We start from the raw sequence: 17,703 nt of genomic DNA on the forward strand, positions 1-17,703 counted from the left end.
TGTAAAATTCTAAATCTACATTTTGCTCTAATTACTTTCATTAATTCTGGAGTGATATAAAGAAGAGATTAAAAAAAAATAAGGATAAATAAAACAATTTGTATGCAACTTTGTTAATGTATTTTAAATTAGCCCGCGTCGTCACGTGATTACTTCATTTATCCAACCTGTTGTAACTGAGTGGCAACAGCGCAAATATATTGCACCTGCGCTAAGTTCCTCAGTAAACGTCGACAGCGTTGCTTGAGATGTGATATGTTTTGTATGTGCGAAGAATGTTGAGTTACGATACACAAAGCCATGCTACAGAAAATCTCTTCTCTGGCTCTTCTGATGATGATATCGGTTATGTTAGGTGAGTTCTGTGCGATTTACAACCAACACGTGGTTTGTGTAGTTTGGTGTAATACAAAAGTAGCACCGGCTTGACCAACGATTAGTGTGATGTCCATACTTTGTTTACATGTCAACCAACATTTGCTCAATTTTTAACACTTTAAAAGTAGATCGCTGGTGTATTTGTACGATGAACAACGATAAAGAGTGCATGTACGTTTGTCTCCCATGGAAAAGGACTGTCGTTTTCGAAGTGTCGATATTTATTGAAATTTCATTTACATTTAATCGTAGTTTATCATTTGTTCGTGGTAAAGTGAAAATGTTACGTGATTAGCAACAATATTGAAGGTTCTATAGTAAAGTAATTATTGAGTATCTTTGTCAGGTAATTACTTATTGCTATGTAAATACTACAAAGTATAACTGCTTGTTACTTTAATAGATATCACACTTGTACGGAATGTCGTAAGATTGTTGCGTCTAATATAAAACTGATTATTCGTGATAAAACAGTTATTAAATATGTATATTTCAGTTACACTTCTCCTATATAAACAGTTTTTAAAAATACATGAAGAACATATAGCTAGTCTTGTGCTTAACATTCTTTCCAATATCTGTATTATTTCATGTAATTGGGTTTGAAATTAGATGTTAAAATAAAATTGAACAAGACGTAGCGATATTTATTATTGATCCACTTTTGTATGATATTAAATTGGATTCACTAATATTACGACATTAAATATTTTAATCATAATATATCACATAGTTTGTAATGATTAGTATATTAATAAATAACGAAATGTAAATGATTTACTTTGCAAGTTACGCATAAAATAAGTATTTGTTTATCGCTTTCTTCCCTTAATAATTAATGATATTAATTACAATTTAAGATAATTCTAGATTCTGATATTATTTGTAATTCTTATTATGTATATGTTATTTATATTTATTCCTATTTATATTATTTAACATTTGTGACGTGGTACAAATAATTTATTTATTATTCATGAGAATGTAATATATATATGATTTAATTTTAAAGAATGGTATGATAAATCAATAGTGTATTGATTTCAATATATTATTTATTATTTATATTTAGAGTATCAATCCAGATATAAATATAAATAAATTCAAATTAATTAATTTATTTATGAACATTAATTTAATTGTCGATTATTCTATAATCAATTATGGACAAAATATTCTAATAATGGATAACGTATTCTATTGTACAGTTAGATCATTTTTTACCGCAAAATAATTCAAATCTCTCTCTCTCTCCCTCTCCCTCTTTCTCATGTGTGTGTGTGTGTGTGCACTATTTCTTCAATTTATTTATAGATTTAAAATTGTGTGGCGCGTGTGTAGATGTATATATATGTGTATACCACGTCCGTCCTATATATATATATATATATATATATATATATATATATATATATATATATATATATAAACTTACAATGGCAACAAAATGAAAAGTCCATTCAAGGTCAGTGATGAGCTATCCCCACTATAGAGTTTGGCTACTCCTACCGTTCTATCTTTCGTCTCTTTGTGCAAGTCTATAAACTCACTATCTGTGCTGCTCAGTAGAGGCAGACAAGTAATTTACTTTTTGTTATAGTAAATGCATCTTTCTTATTTACTTATTATTCGAATGAGGCTATATTTGATTCTACTGGAATTTAAATAAATGTTTAAATAAAGATAATATATTACTTTGAGCAAAATAAACATGTATATACTTTCGAAATAAATAAATGATTACCCGCTGTATTTATATATCGTTCATTTTTCGAATAAAATTTTGTTCATTCTTTGTTGACTTTAATCATAATCGCTGTTAAATCAGCAACAGTTTTTTTATTCTTCTAAACCAAAAGACCTACATTACGCTATGAAAAGCGTATGGAGATGTTTGTTTCTTATAACATCAGATTGTTACAAGGCAATGTATTTTTAATTTTGGGATTTGAAAATTTTATTTGCATTTCGATGTACTATACTTTTGCAGTAAAAAAGGATCGAGCAGTCCAACGAGCGAATTCGATGAGTCGATTCAAGCAATGTGTGATATTTACGGACAGACACCGCCGAGAACACGACTGAACCGCAAGAAGAGGTACATGAAGCAGAAATTTAATGGAGGGTAAGTTAATTAATGTTTGTTTACTTTCTCCCGATAATAGTTCTAGCTCCTTTGAATATCTCTTTTAACTTCCTATTTCAACATTTATATGTTTTTGTTTAATAAGACAGGTTTAAATAATGTTACGCATTAATTAAACTTTTCAGAATTACGTACACACATCATTATTTGTCATATTTATATTAATATGAATTATATCATTCATTTTTAGAGATATTAAATTGTTAGAAAAGGAAGCGCCGTCAAAAGTAACGATTCGCAGACGAAATACTCTAGACAATATCATTTTTAACGAGATGTGTGATAAAGCAGATAGAGATTACGAAAACGAGACGAATCAGGATATAACGAAGGAAGGAAATCGAAAATGTAAAAGAAGTTTGAAATTGTTACGCGGCAATGAAAGAGATTTAAAACTTGACATGGAGGCGGTATACAATTATGCCGAAAGATCGGATCACTATCAAGCATCTACACCGAATCATATGAAGGTGTGGAACGAACATTTATTAAGAACATACTCTAGTAGTCGAATTTCAAACAGTTTTTTTTTGGCTACTATTCAAACGAGAACTAATTGGAAGTATTTACAGATTGAAACTAGAAATAGATTTCGAAGTCTGCGGTCAAAGCCCGTCGATATAGAAGAGAAGAGTGTTCAGCCTGAAGTTAATGAGCAAACCCTACACTCGGATAGTACAGAGTCGGTTGTACAGTCACCAGGGGCGTTAAGTTTTAAAGAACGAGAAATATTTCACGATACATTTTCTTTTCTCATTAAACTGGTAAGTATACATTTCATTATAAATATTATACATAAAGATTTATTATAATTATTTCTATATCTAATATTATTTTGTAATATTTTCCAGGGGAGTACAGAACGCAATTGTCGTCGTCAGATGAGTCACGAAGTATCACGATGGCAAAACGAATTGAAAGATTTAATATGGCTAGAATTACAAGCTCATCATGCAGATCGCAGTCCAATGGCTCAAGATGAATATTTATGTAAACAACGTGAAGCCGTGGATGGTTTGCTTAAAGAAATAATGGAATACAGGTAAATTATCTAAGAATTTCTTACAGTTCTGAGAGTAGAACAAAATTAACCCTTTGCGGACGAGTGCCGCATATATGCGTTTTACGCAAATCATCAAATTGGCCGAAGAACTCATATATGCGTTTGGCGAAAACAGTTGATAGAGCCGAGAAACGCATATATGTGTCCCGCCTAAATGCATGTCGATGGCCGTGGTTAAGTAGAAATATGCGCTGGCAATTTTAAATGACTATCGCGGCAGGAGCTCGGCACCACGGTACGGTTCACTTTGAACCGTCCCGTCCGCAAAGGGTTAAAATAGAATAAACCATCTATTTATAGATACGATCCTATTGCGAATGTAAAGGACAATAATGCACCTTGGACCAGTGTGAGTGACACGGGTGCTGAACGGATAATGAATCCTGGGTCAAGTCCAAGTATAGAGTTAGGTATTTGTCCAGGTTGCCTTTCAATGTATTGCAGAGCATGTGCACGTGCACAAGGAGAAGCATTACAGCAAGTAGAAGGTTTATTGGCTAGATTGGAGGCAGCAGAAGCACTTTATCCTTCGTTACAAGCTTTGGCTGCACATTATCCATTATATGGAAGTGCAGAATTCACTGGTCGAGTGAAAGCAATGTGTCTGTGGTACAATATGACCAAACACCATCGCCTCAAATTACAAATATTGGGAAAATTACTTATGATGTTGCATACCAAGAAAAAACACGATGAAACTGGAGATTCTGGGATAAGGTACGAACAACATTATAATAAGACGTTTGATATTGAATAGATTAAACGTTTTATAACTTTTTACTTCAGTTCGCGATCTTCAGATACAGTTGATTGTTTGGAGCAGCGACAAACTTTGGTGCGGTTTGAAATATCGAACCAACAAGAAGAATGTTCCAGTCCTTCGGATAGTAACAATAGTAATAATTCATCTGTTGGTTTATCCATTGTACAATCATGGCCTCCTACTCCTGAAGCTTCTTTTACGTTCATAGACTACGAGAAAGCCGAGCGGCTTGACTTTTATTTAGTTGAGTTCGATCGGCAAGCTTACAGGTGAGATTTGGAAAATTATTATATTTCCTTGTGTTTAATTGATGTATGCTACTCTAATTATATTTTGTTTATATTTAGGAAATATATCGAAGATGTACTAAAAACAAGAGGCCTTGGAAAAAGTTTAAATTTCCTTGAGAGATTGCACACTTCTATTTTGAGAAAAGCAAGACTGACGTTAGAAAAATGTAATATAAATGAATCTAATATTGTTGTAAATGAAGAATATGAAGGCGACGAAGAACTGCGTCGATATGGTGTATGGAGTCCTGAAGCGAGAGAATTAAATCTTCCATCGTATAGGTAGAAAAATGGAGTAATATATTGTATTTATATCTTATTTTTTTAGTCTTGCATCGAATAATGAAACACTTTTTTAGAGCCGCTTTCGTATTTCTCTCTCGTGTTCCATTGGATGTTGTACATGAATTTTTAAGAATGAGATTAGAGCAAAAACCAGAACAACCTAGTCCATTATCAGTTCGACAGCTTATGCGTGAACTTAGAGAAGGCCTTAGAATTGCATGTATTCATCGTGATAGATTTGCTGCTCATTCTTGTGCAGCAGTTGCTAATGATAATAATAGTTGTGAACATTTATTTCAAGAAGATGTAAAAGATTTTGATGAAAGTTTGAAAGCTGTTTTTGAAGTATATCTTGATTACCTACAACAGTGGGTAGATATGGTACAACATGATAGTTTTCACAAGAACTTGATTATGGATGAGTGGATATTTGTAAAATCGATCGCAGGAAATATATCAGATGGGTATAAAATTGCCGGTGTAAAATTTTGGTAAGTGTTATTTTATAATGTTTATAAATTATATACTCCTTTATACTTGCATTTATAGTGAAATCGCGAGAACAATGATTAAGCAGGTTAAGGAATTCTTTAATGAAAGACCTCGTGAGATTAAGGACAGTACGGAGGATTGGAGTGACGATGAATGGTCAAACAAGTAAGAGAAGATTAATTCTTTTGTGTGCAATCTACTTTACAAATGTGTTCTATCCTGATGCATGGTTCAGATTACAAGTTATATTCGTGGGCCGTGAATGGCAAGGAATGTTTGTGGAGGCTCGAGAAAAAGTCGTTAAGAGTGTCACCCTCGCCAGATGTTTACAACGTGATATTGAGAAGTGGCCTGTTTTCAACAAGGTGTTGGAGGAATCATTATTTGTTTTAAAGGTAATAATTGTCGAGGATAATGTTGAAATCTTATCTTTTAAACAATGTTGTTTGCATATTTAGGAAACTGTTATGGATCTGCGACACCAAATAACAACTGTTATTGAGAATTTTCAACGCGACATTGAAGAAGTGGAAGAACCAAAGGTTGAGTGTGATCGATTTGCTGTGCGTTCGAGAATAAGGGAAATACTTCACCAGGCTTATCGAATGGGGTTTGACTACCATAAAGAGACATGTAAATTATTTGCACTTGGAGAAAAAGCTGTTTTAGCTCGAAGTTTAGTTTCTTTTGCTCTTTTATGGATGGAATTCGTGAGAACAAGGTGTGAACGTGGAAGAGGTTTAAGGCCCAGGTGGGCAAATCAAGGGTTAGAATTTTTAATTACAGTATGTGAACCACATAATACCAAACATTTGACTAATGAAGAATTTGAAGAATTGAAAACATGTATGGATCATTGTATATCACACGTTGTTGGAAGCGCTAATACTGCTACGAATGTAGAAACAGAAAGTAAATTTTTAGTTTTGTGTCACGATTAAATTATCCTTGTATTGTAATTAGATGTACAATGAAATATTTGATTTCAGATTTAAGAAGATTATCTCATTCGAGAGCTTCGTCACCTTGTCATACTAGAAGTAGAACTGCAAGCTTGAGTCTTTCTCAGAAGCCTAAAGATATTCTTAAATCTCCTGACATCTCATTACATTTGAAAAAGTCTTCACCAAGCGTAGTCGATGGAAATATAGCTGTGATTTTAAATACGTCTGATCGAAGTATATCTCGACAAGAGCGAGTTATTTGTGCTATTAGAAAGGTAGAGTTGGACATTGATGATAGGCTAAAAAGCCGTGAACTTATTGGACAAGTTACAGATAGAAAAGCTGTTGATAGAGTGCGTATCAAAGCAAGGAGAGTTACGTTTACATGGCAAAGAGGCATTAAAATAGGTAAATTGGAGGTGTATTAAACTGCATTTATATTTATTGCAATGTATATTATATAGAGTTTATCGTAACGGTTACCACAATTTTCCCAATATTTATCCTTATCTGATGAAAAAATGTTTAGAACAAAAATTAATCATTACTTTGATGGTAATGAATTGCAACAATAAAAATTTTTAGAGAACTTTTAATTCGATACAAAATTAAGGTCACCTTGACTTTTTTAAATGACTCTGTATAATTTTGACTTAGTAACATTGGATACAAAAATGAGTTCAATAACTTACTATCCAATGACCTTGTGACTATAAGCCTAGAAATCTACAATAATTTAGTGAGAAATCAAGTTTTGTTATTCACGCAAAACAACATTCTTTATTCAAGTGAAACATGAACGTAACTTATTATCAGTGATGCTACCTAACTATACACTTATCTTAGATTCCATCGTTTGTTTAAGATACATATATAATAATATAATAATAATAATAATGATAATATCTGGGGAAAGCGTGTTTACTGTTTAAATTCTGTCCGAAGATATTACTTACAATGAGTTATATTTTTACATGTTTTATTTAGGCGTGAATACGAAAAATTGTTTTCTTAATAAATTATTATAGATTGCTAGACTACTTAAGATTATCATGAATTAAAGGTCGTTGAACTCATTCTTTGATAAGCTAGAATGCTACAAAGTCCAAAATATAGTGTTATTTGAAAAAGTTATGATGACCAATATTTTATCAAATGAAAAGTTTTTTGGAAAATTTGTTTGTTGCAATTTATTATTACCGAAGTATTAAATAACTTTTGTTCGAAACATTTTTTCATCACATTAGTGTTAAATACCAGAAAAATTGTGGCGCCCGTTACGATAAACGCACTGTATATGAAAACCACTAACTTTAGGTCAAGGAAGATTTGGTAAGGTGTACACAGTAGTCAATAATCAAACTGGTGAATTGTTAGCAATGAAAGAAGTACAATTACAACCGGGTGATCATAGAGCGATTAGGCGAGTTGCGGAGGAATTAGAAATATTTGAAGGAATTCAACACAAGCATTTAGTTCGATATTATGGACTGGAAATTCATCGTGTATGGTGATAATATATAATGAATATTTGTCTGTTATAAGAATTAATTATTAATGATATTACATTTATTACAGGAAGAAATGTTAATTTTTATGGAATTCTGCGCGGAAGGAACTTTAGAAAGTCTTGTAGCGGGCAGCGGAACCGGTTTACCGGAATCCTTACTTAGGAAATATACTCATCAACTTCTTTCAGCTGTAGCTGTTCTTCATTCTCATGGAGTAGTACATCGTGACATTAAATGTAAGTTTTATATCACAATGTATTAACTTGATATATTTGTATATATTCTTATTAATATGTAAATTATTTAATATTCATATTTTATGCACAGCTGCAAATATTTTTTTAACGGATGAGGCTAATTGTCTAAAACTTGGAGATTTTGGAAGTGCTGTACAAATTAAAGCCCACACCACAATGCCTGGTGAATTGCAAGGTTTTGTTGGCACTCAAGGTTAGTAGGGTGTACGGTTTACAACTTTTTATAGTATGCTCCGAAAACTGAACTAACGTTGTTATGTACAGCTTACATGGCACCAGAAGTATTTATGAAATCAGAGACTGGCGGTCATGGTAGAGCCGCTGATATTTGGTCGGTTGGTTGTTGCATTATAGAAATGGCTAGTGGACGACGACCTTGGTCAGATTATGATTCTAATTACCAGATTATGTTCAAGGTAGAGTATAGTAATAATATTGTATTATACAGAATATCTCACGCAATGGGGACAAATTGTATCTTCAAATGGTTAGAGGTGGGTAAAAATGTCATAAGACAAAATTAAGTGGTATCGAATGACTATAATCTATAAATAATTTTATGCATTTGTATTCATTAAAGTACTTGAAAAATACAATTACAACTTTTTAAAAAATAGTACTCTATAGTGTCGATTAGACTAATCGATGTTCTAAACCTAGCAATTTAAATGTTATTACAGTTGAAAGTCCGTTAAATTGTTTTAGTGTATCTACAGATATCATATAAGTATCGCGAACGAACGTACGAAGTTTATATTGGATATATGTCATCACTGCTACATATTCATCATTTTATAAAGTTGGTTTTGACATATCGCCTTTTTGATTTCTGAAACGAGTTACATTTGCGTAAATGAAATTCTAATTTGTAAAAGGATATATCTGTCAGTTGTATTTATTTAGGAAATTTTTTCTATAATATATCCTCTCTTTCAGTATTTCTAGATGATTTATAATTTTCAATCATTGAGTCATTGAATGGACCTTTAATAATGATTAATTTGATCTTGATCGATATTAGCAATGGTTTCATGTTTACAAACATTTTTACTATAGTTTATGTGTAATAGTATGGGTTGTACGAGAATATCTTAGCAGAAATGCACTGATAAGCAGAAATGTATTTTAACTTTCAACTGTAATAACTTTTAAACTACTGGTTTAAACATGAGTACTAGAATACTTTTGAATATTTGAAAATGGAACAATTCCATCAACTGTTCCAATTGAAACTATAGAGTTCTATTGAAGAAATTGTATTTTCCAGATGTATACACTTATAAAAGTGCATAAAGTTATTTCTTAATTTTGCATCATTTGATTCCATTTAATTTTTCCTTTTGGTATATTTATCCGTCTTTAATCGTTTTTAAATATTATTTGTCCCAGTTGCATGTGACTTTATACATTTTATGATATTCTATTACATATGTATTTGTATGTATATGTAAACTGTTTTAGGTTGGAATGGGTGAAACACCAACATTGCCTAAAAATCTTTGTGTCGAAGGCATTGATTTAATTATAAAATGCTTGCAACACGATCCAAAGAAAAGGTTAACTGCGTATGCCTTACTTACATTACCGTTTGCGCAAGCATACGAAGATGTTAATGCTGACTTAATGGTACCACGTCATCAAACATAATATACAAGTTGAATTATAGATTCTTTCAATTTGAAAGATTTAAAAATCTTGTAACATCATTATCACCTGCATCAGGTTAAATATATTGATTCATTTAACACAAAAAGTACTTGTAGAATATCAAGTCTCTCAATTGTCTCGATACTATTTCTTTACGATACTATTATTTATAAATGACTTTTCAGATTTTAATAGAATTATGCTATAATTACATGGAAATGAAGTACGAATTTATTAGAAAAATTTCATTTTTCAGTATCAAGATGAAAAAGATCAGTTAATAACTTTCATAAGTATGTACTGTTTAACTTAATCAAAATTGTTAAAAGGATGTTTTGAATACTACAATAAAATATTATGTAGCTATTAATGTATATAAATTTGTAACATTCCAATTCCTGAGGGAGGTATTTGTCTAATACATTCACAAGTGTACTTTAAATTATTTTCTAATTTTTCCAATGTTCTATTTCTTTTATTAGTCCAACAATGTACTATAACTGATGTAAGAACTGTATTGTAAATAGAATAAAATGGAAACAAAGATGGTGTTACAATAGTGTTTATTTTTGCACAAGGAAACATACACATAATACAACATACTTGCTTTAAATTATTTAATTACAGAGGTATGCCGTGTATACTTTCTGTATAAACAGAAAGTGAAGTGTGCTTACAAGTTTAATAATCGTTAAATATATTGCATACGAAGACGACTATTTTGAGAAGAACTTTTTTATTTTAATTGCGTAATCGTTATCGATAGTTACAATTTTCTTATCAATTACGTTGTTATCACATTTTCTAGATTATATGTTTAGTTTCACGCTAACGACAGTAGTCTTCGTACGATTCTTTTTTAGAAATAATGTTCGATTAAACTTTCGATATATACGACTTTAGATCAGTTATCCTCATTTCATAAGCAATTTTATCGATTTACCAGGATATGTCCTATTCGATAAAATTATCGCTATGGGTGGCTTCCGCCTGATATGCGCGATATTCTTGGTCGCAAAGGTGCAATCGCAATAATTTTGCGATATGTATAAGTACTTTTAGTAACATTCTATCTTATCTTATATTTAATAGGTATTTTGCATCTTAAACTAATACAGAACACTTTCATATATCGTACACATATACGCGGAATATGTATACATTTTCTTACATACGTAAATGCATACCTGTGATATTTGCATACGTGTATGTATAGTTGCATGTGTACTTATATATAATTTTATTTAGTAACAATACAAGGAACCATTGCAATTCCCCGCGTTATTTAAAGATTTACTTTGTGACAAGATGAAGAAAAACTTCTTAGACTCTGAATATAAAATTTCCGACTAATACTCAATAATAAACCCATTGTATAACGACAATATACATATATAGATATATAGATGAAATTTTCTCTTTCCCCCTCCCTCGTGTGTGTGTGTGTGTGTGTGTTTGTGTTTGTTTGTTTGTTTGTTTGTTTGTGTGCGTGAAGGATGAAACTTTTATCGATAAAATGTTTATCTGATACGCGTGTCTGTACAGTGGGAGTACTTTACAACAAAGCTAATAAACAACTTCGTAAAATATCGATAATATCAACAGATGTATGTATGTATATGTATGTATGTATTTACTAAGTTCAGTAAGTTCTACTTGCTCAGTACAATAGAGCAAGCGTAACGATGCAGCGTGAAGATAACGTCGACCAATAACACTTCAATGCTCCGAGAGGAAAGTCAAATCTTTCACTATCGATAGAGTTCGGTACTTAGGAGAAGTAGCTCTAGTTACAGTAGTTATTACACGTAGAAGATTAAAGTGATAGACAAATAGAGCTATCGTCAACGTTCACCGGTCTATCAAGAGTAGCGAATCGTTGACCTACCTAAGAATTGGACAAGAGTTTACTGTGCGGGCGCCAACACACGAACGATTGGCCACGTTTAAAATGTGTTGCGACAGATAAGTCCGTGCGCTGGAAATCTCTTCTCTACCTAATGATGTTAGCTTCATAGTCTCCACTCGTGTACTCTGTTCCTTCGTTGCATCTATTGAATATATTGCCCGATGAAACAATATCTCTTTTATTCTTGGAAAATTCTCTAAATTGATGTTAGCATCCATAATAGATAAATTCCTTTATGCGAGGATGTGCGTTTGAAAATAATTTTGCACTTTTATCATAGTATAATATAATAATCATACTTCGAGTACCTTTTCTTTTACTTTTCGATCGTATGATAATACGAAAATATACAAAAGCGAAAGGCGTCATCTTTTAATCTTCGAAACAATTAAAATTTCAAAGTTTGACATCTTTAACGTATATGATATGCGTCAAATGTTTTTCACAAACATTAGCAAACAGTCATTGACATATTCGTCGATACAGGCGTATTTGTGAAATTTTGTTGTCTTAAAATAAATACAAGGACAAATACAATCAACTATAAAATATACGTTCATCGAGTTGACAATAAAAAAGAAACTTCGTCAAGTCAATTATTCAAAATTTGCAACGATGCATTAAAAATTGTTAAGCCGTGTACTTGACGAAAGAAATATAGTGATGTTATTGGACGATATTAAGTGTCTTTTTTCAATCTCAGTTTCATTTTCTTTTTAAACGTTTCCCATTACTTTAAAGAAGATCAAGAGATTATCTCTACGATATCCCGTAAAAAACTATATAACTTGTTAAATATTTATTTCCTTTAAATAAATTCTTATTTTTTAAATCTTATTCTTTCATTTTCTTTAAATATTAAAAACAAAGTCTTGCGATAAAAAACAAAAGTGTGACTGAACTAGATCCATTGTAGAAATTTTTGTAAAAATTTCGTAAAAATAAGTAACTCTTCGGCCAATGGATAGCTTTCAAACACCTCACTATATCACTTCAACCAACTATACGTCCAGACGTTACAGTCTTTATTCCTAAATAACACTAACTAATCCTTTCGTTACAATTACGTTGTAGTTCACTAGAATACTTAAAGTTACGAGATCAAATTCGTCAAAGCACCGATAGTTTAACAATACATTACAATTAATAATTTTTTAACGTTAACTACTACTAACTAACGGTTAAAACCAAGCGGCAAGATAATAATGAAATTGTTCTCTTTCAGAGGGAAGGAACTTCCAGCGCTCGAACGTCAACTTTCAAAGATTTTCATAACAGGACTAGTGTTTTACAATGACCGATCGATCTATATTGCCTACTACACGCAGCGACTACCATTTAAATAATTTCGCCTCTGTCAGTCGAATTCGGTCGCCGATTATGAGATAAATATTCTTACACGAGTTCTAAGAAAGGGATAACAAGGTTACAGTGTCCACGTTAACGAGGGTTTAGTTGCTCGACCGTATTAATAGTCGTTGTGTTACGTGGTCTCTTGTAGATACGTCGAGTATTTTATACCAACGAGTGAGGTATCGATTAACAAATTATTCTAAAACTTTATAAGTTGACTCGCGGTATATTCAAATAAACTCTGCTAGTTAAAATTGAATTTTTCGTTAAGAAGATAAAAACTTGATCCACAAAGAGGAAACTTTTCTACTTCCTGCATTTTTTCCTCTCACTTAGCTTAGATGTTGTACAATGTATTATCCGTATCGATGATGTCAATTGTATCGAATAAATCCCGTTAATCGCAATAAAATCGAATCCATTCTTCCTCAGTTATTACAATCGTTAAATGATACATCGTTACATACTTTTAACTTTAAGTCAAATGTTACACTTGGTACTTAACCCTGTGTAACTATTAGAACGTTTTGGTGTATAAATTTAAACTGTTGTGAACGTGCGATGCGCGTATGGTATAACGTTGATAAGTTGAAACCAATCGTCAACATACGCCATGTTTAGTTTCTGATCTTCTGAACTTCTTTATCAGATAAAATTATATATAATTCTTTTCATTGTGCATAAAGTGCACATAATTCCGGTTAAATTACAATAATATCTTATTTTTTCGAAAATAAATTCATTGCAGAACGTTCAATAAGAATTCTCTGTAAATTTTAGAAAGGTTCGTTGCATGCGTACACTTTATTTCTAACCGTTAGAGATTCCTGGGAAAAACTTCAAGCTTTATCACTGAGCTTCAATATCGATTAAATTTTGTAAATTTGTGTGCTATTTGAACCTTTTGGCAAATATTTCCATCAATGTTTCGATTGTTGTTCATCGAAGTTGCAACTTACCGATGCAACGTTACGACACAGCATTACACTCTTCTTTCGATAACATTGTTTTCATTTTTATCGCAATTGACGAGTTTCATCGATAAAAAAGGAATCAGAAAATTTGACAGATGATGTTGAACGATCGACGATGGTCCGAGATCATTTATAAAACAAACATCTAAGCTGGCTGAGCGGTGAGAGAAACGTTTCTCAGAAATGGCACGACTTAACCGACCAACCCTGTACTCACGTGCACACGATTTCATGATAAATATGAGCGAGAGGATGATCTTTTTAAAACGATCGCATTAACAATCCTATTCACGAATGCAGTAAACGTCGATTCGCGTTTGTTGAAAAATTGTTCGCGCTAGAAAAGCTTTACAATGATATGTAAAATCGTTAGCTAAGATTCCTTTGTCTTTACAGACACGATCTGTGCCTACCCTACCCTCCTGAATCGGTCAAGAGATACGATAGCTTCTGACAGGATGTTCGCTTCGATATTGCGCCTGTTTTTCTTCTTTTCTTTCGTTAAGAGATAATATCAAACCAGCGACACCTAATAAATTGTGCGAGTTTGTATTACGGTCAATGATAACTACCTATATACGTCTAAAGTAAACATTTCTCTTAAACGTCTACTGTTCGTGCTACGATAAATACTTTCATCGGCAAGCTCGAACGTGCCTCGCCATGGCACAATTTCCGTTTCGGAGCGATCTGTTCTTACAACTATTCTGATATTTCCGTTCAGTGCGATCATTTGGCCAAAGCGGCTTTCAACAAAGCCGCCATGTCGCGTAGACTTTGCTCGAGCGTTTGCGCAAACCGCATCGCGTTTGTTCTACCGTCGCTGTGAAATGCAGACACCGAAAATATGAAACCGTTGCTTCTGATGTTGTAACCACACCCATAACCGTCCGGTTCCACTGGTCCGTATCCGACGATCGTGTCGTTCTTTGTAGTTACCTGAAAATCGTACACCAGTGTTGTTATCGTTACACTACGGGCGAGTTTTGGTATTAACGAGTAGAGTAACCCCTCGATAAAATGAACAGTAGCCATCACTGTTCCCATTCTTCGGCTGTGGATTTAAAAACCAACCGGTGCTCGCTATTGCAAACGGAAAATACTTGTATATTTTTCGTTCGATCCTTGTGAGAATATTGTCGAAGAATTGACTAAATGAAAACGGGACCAATTACGACAGTGTTCCGACGATTTATAATTACACGCGGTACGATTATACAAAGTTCTTCAGAAATGATTCTTATAACGCGCGTACCTTGTTTCATTTTATCTTTAATTGGAGAATTGAGGAGAATTTCATCGACAGATCGATAATACTCGTAAAGATACAAGGGTAAGTATAAAGACTGTAAACTTTCATATTTTTTGTTCCATTTTCATGAGAGTATCGTCGATGAATCGACAAGATTCTTACAATGAAAATGGGACCTAGCGCGATCTTTTTCGGACTATTTTCAATCATAGTTACGTTGTTCGATTCACTTCTAAAGAACGTCCAACTGTTTGTAATTAAAGATACTAGGGACGAGGTATCTGAACTCTATATCATTGGGAAAGCCTTATCGAGTTATCGATAATGTTGTCGTAAAGTTGCGATAAATATTGTACAATCTTTTTTCTTTCGTTAACGAATTTCTGATACCTTGATCGTTCGTTCGGTACAAGGAAGGGGCAATTCGGTGTAAAAGTTTCTTCGCTAAGATAATTCGTATTATTGCACAAAATTTGTTTCCGAGAAAATATTAAGAGACCGATATCTCTTAACAAGGACTGTTTGCTATCAGTTTCTCAATGTTACGTACGAGTCTCGTAGTATAAGTGCAAGTAGCTGATGAATTTAATAGATGGAACGAAGAGAAGTTTAATATTGCGACGAACGTGTGGAAAGTTTGAGAATTTCTCGGTTGTGTGTCCTCGAGGGCACAGAAACGAGGGAGTGGCGTAAAAGTGCTTCAACACTTCTTTCCATTGTCTGCAGCTGTTTCGAGGGCCGAGACTACAAGAGTACATCCGCCCTTGAAACTCGAGCTGCGAATTGTTACCTTTGTTGTCAACTTGAACTTCAAAATGGGAATTTTCTAAAGCACTTCCTCCTTGCGGGTCCCCGTCTTAATTTCGTTTCTGCTTTTGTATCGCGAGTTCAATTTATAGGCATAAAATCTTCATCGAATATTCAACGCGTCAGCGAAGAGAAACATTTCAGGGAAACGATTCATTCTTTTACCGTACCTGACGGTTTGAAAAATTACATACGATCGAAAACAGAGGGATTTCGCACCTTTTATTCTTCACAATATGGAAAAATGTTCCAACATTGTCACGGAGAAATTCTTTCGCTTGGAAAGATCAAAGATGAAAAGACACCGTACCTTTTGTAACGAAAAATGATGTTTTAAAACTGTAAAACGTAACGCAATATCTCACAAAGATCAATTTTAAATATGTATAATTATTGAGAGTTTTTATCGTTTAAAAACTTTCGAGATTTTATTTTATAACATTAATTATTAGTGTCCTATAACAGGAAATTTTTGGTAGCTTATTTTATAACATTTTTAAATATGTATAAAGTATCAAGAGGTAGAAAGTTTCGATTGTTCTTTGTTCCAATCGAAAGAATTTCTTCGTGAAAATGTTGAACATTTTCCCATATTGTGACGAGTAAAAGGTGTATTTAGGTGTTCTGTTCCTGGCGGGAACATCTTGTATTATTATAAAGAGCGATGACGGTATTACGGCTTTGAAATTTTCTTAGTTATTATTCGCGTCGATGCGATAACTTAAAATCTCCAAGGACGTATGAAAGTTTGAAATGTCGATTGATTGCCGATCGTGATCACTGACCTGCGATGTTGAGAGGGCAAAATGATTAACGATCCCATAAGCCTCATCCGTGAAGATCTCCGGGACTGGTTCTCTAGCTTCTTTAGCGGCGTAACGAAGTCCCATTAAATGGTTGTCAATTCCTTGTCCAGTTATGTTGTCGTTCATCTCTTTGGTCTGTCTCTGAACCGCCAGATCGAATAGCTCCTTGATTCTTTCTTGCTGAAATGTGGAACAGAAACGAATTGTTTCGATTGCAAATAAATCAGGAAAGCTTGGGAATACTTTCTACGAATACAGAATGTTTCAGAAATGTGTAGCTAGGTAAAATTTGGGAGCTGTTTCACTCAATCCAAGAGTAAGAACGAATCAACACCTGTTTGTTTAGGACCGAGTTTTGTAAAAATGCTTCGTTAAACTCTTTAGAACGATTTACATACTTGACACATGTTCGCCATTATAGAGATGCTTGCCACAGACGTGTGACGTACTTTTTCGAAGCGGTAATTTTCCAAAGTTATTAATAGATATTGTCAGTTTTTGTTTCGGTTCTTTTTACTTGAAATGGTTAGGATAGAAAATAACCGATCGTTTAGAATGTAACTTTGTAGTAAGATAATATAGAATCGAAATGAATTCTTTACGATGAATCAAACATGGGCCCAGGAACACTTCCTTTCCACTTTGTGAACACTTTTTGATAATAAATTCGCTGTACGCTTTGTTCGTTATTTTTTCCAGTTTTAGCGAACTACACCAAGTAGGTGTATTATTATGTATATCAACCATTTTCGACTAAGTTTCTGTCCTCTTCGACGCGTTTCAAATAATTTTCAAGCACAAAGAGAAAAGAAATCAAGAACGTTGG

At 33.0% G+C, this 17,703-nt stretch overlaps 2 protein-coding genes across 3 annotated transcripts in view; one reads left to right on the forward strand and one right to left on the reverse strand.

Moving 5' to 3' along the window:
* Positions 1-8: 8 nt before the first annotated feature.
* Mekk1 (mitogen-activated protein kinase kinase kinase 4) lies at positions 9-10,050 on the forward strand. Its single transcript, XM_076316555.1, has 18 exons — positions 9-355; positions 2,369-2,503; positions 2,715-2,994; positions 3,097-3,288; positions 3,376-3,566; positions 3,888-4,304; positions 4,374-4,619; positions 4,698-4,922; positions 5,000-5,416; positions 5,475-5,582; positions 5,653-5,812; positions 5,876-6,329; positions 6,407-6,769; positions 7,679-7,866; positions 7,940-8,108; positions 8,200-8,322; positions 8,394-8,545; positions 9,591-10,050. The coding sequence occupies exons 1-18, from the start codon at positions 276-278 to the stop codon at positions 9,774-9,776; spliced, it is 4,086 nt and encodes a 1,361-aa protein (XP_076172670.1). The 5' UTR covers positions 9-275; the 3' UTR covers positions 9,777-10,050.
* Positions 10,051-10,322: 272 nt separating this feature from the next.
* Chat (Choline acetyltransferase) overlaps positions 10,323-17,703 on the reverse strand; it is a 114,540-nt gene continuing 107,159 nt past the window's right edge. For both annotated transcript variants that reach the window (XM_076315522.1, XM_076315521.1), the window contains exons 10-11: positions 16,857-17,057; positions 10,323-14,951 (exon numbers count right to left, since the gene is read on the reverse strand). In XM_076315522.1, coding sequence (XP_076171637.1) covers positions 14,742-14,951; positions 16,857-17,057 — 411 coding nt within the window. In that variant the 3' untranslated portion in view covers positions 10,323-14,741. The remainder of the gene's footprint in view (positions 14,952-16,856; positions 17,058-17,703) is intronic.

This window comes from Ptiloglossa arizonensis, chromosome 7 (assembly GCF_051014685.1).
Source record: "Ptiloglossa arizonensis isolate GNS036 chromosome 7, iyPtiAriz1_principal, whole genome shotgun sequence".
Taxonomy (NCBI): domain Eukaryota; kingdom Metazoa; phylum Arthropoda; class Insecta; order Hymenoptera; family Colletidae; genus Ptiloglossa; species Ptiloglossa arizonensis.

What these genes read in the sequence shown, in the direction of transcription:
- Mekk1 (XM_076316555.1), top strand. Translation starts at nt 276, where the DNA reads ATGTTGAGTTACGATACACAAAGCCATGCTACAGAAAATCTCTTCTCT. An exon ending in ATTGCCGGTGTAAAATTTTG is followed by an intron (nt 5,417 to 5,474) that starts GTAAGTGTTATT and finishes TTGCATTTATAG; the next exon opens with TGAAATCGCGAGAACAATGA. An exon ending in AGTACATCGTGACATTAAAT is followed by an intron (nt 8,109 to 8,199) that starts GTAAGTTTTATA and finishes TTTTATGCACAG; the next exon opens with CTGCAAATATTTTTTTAACG.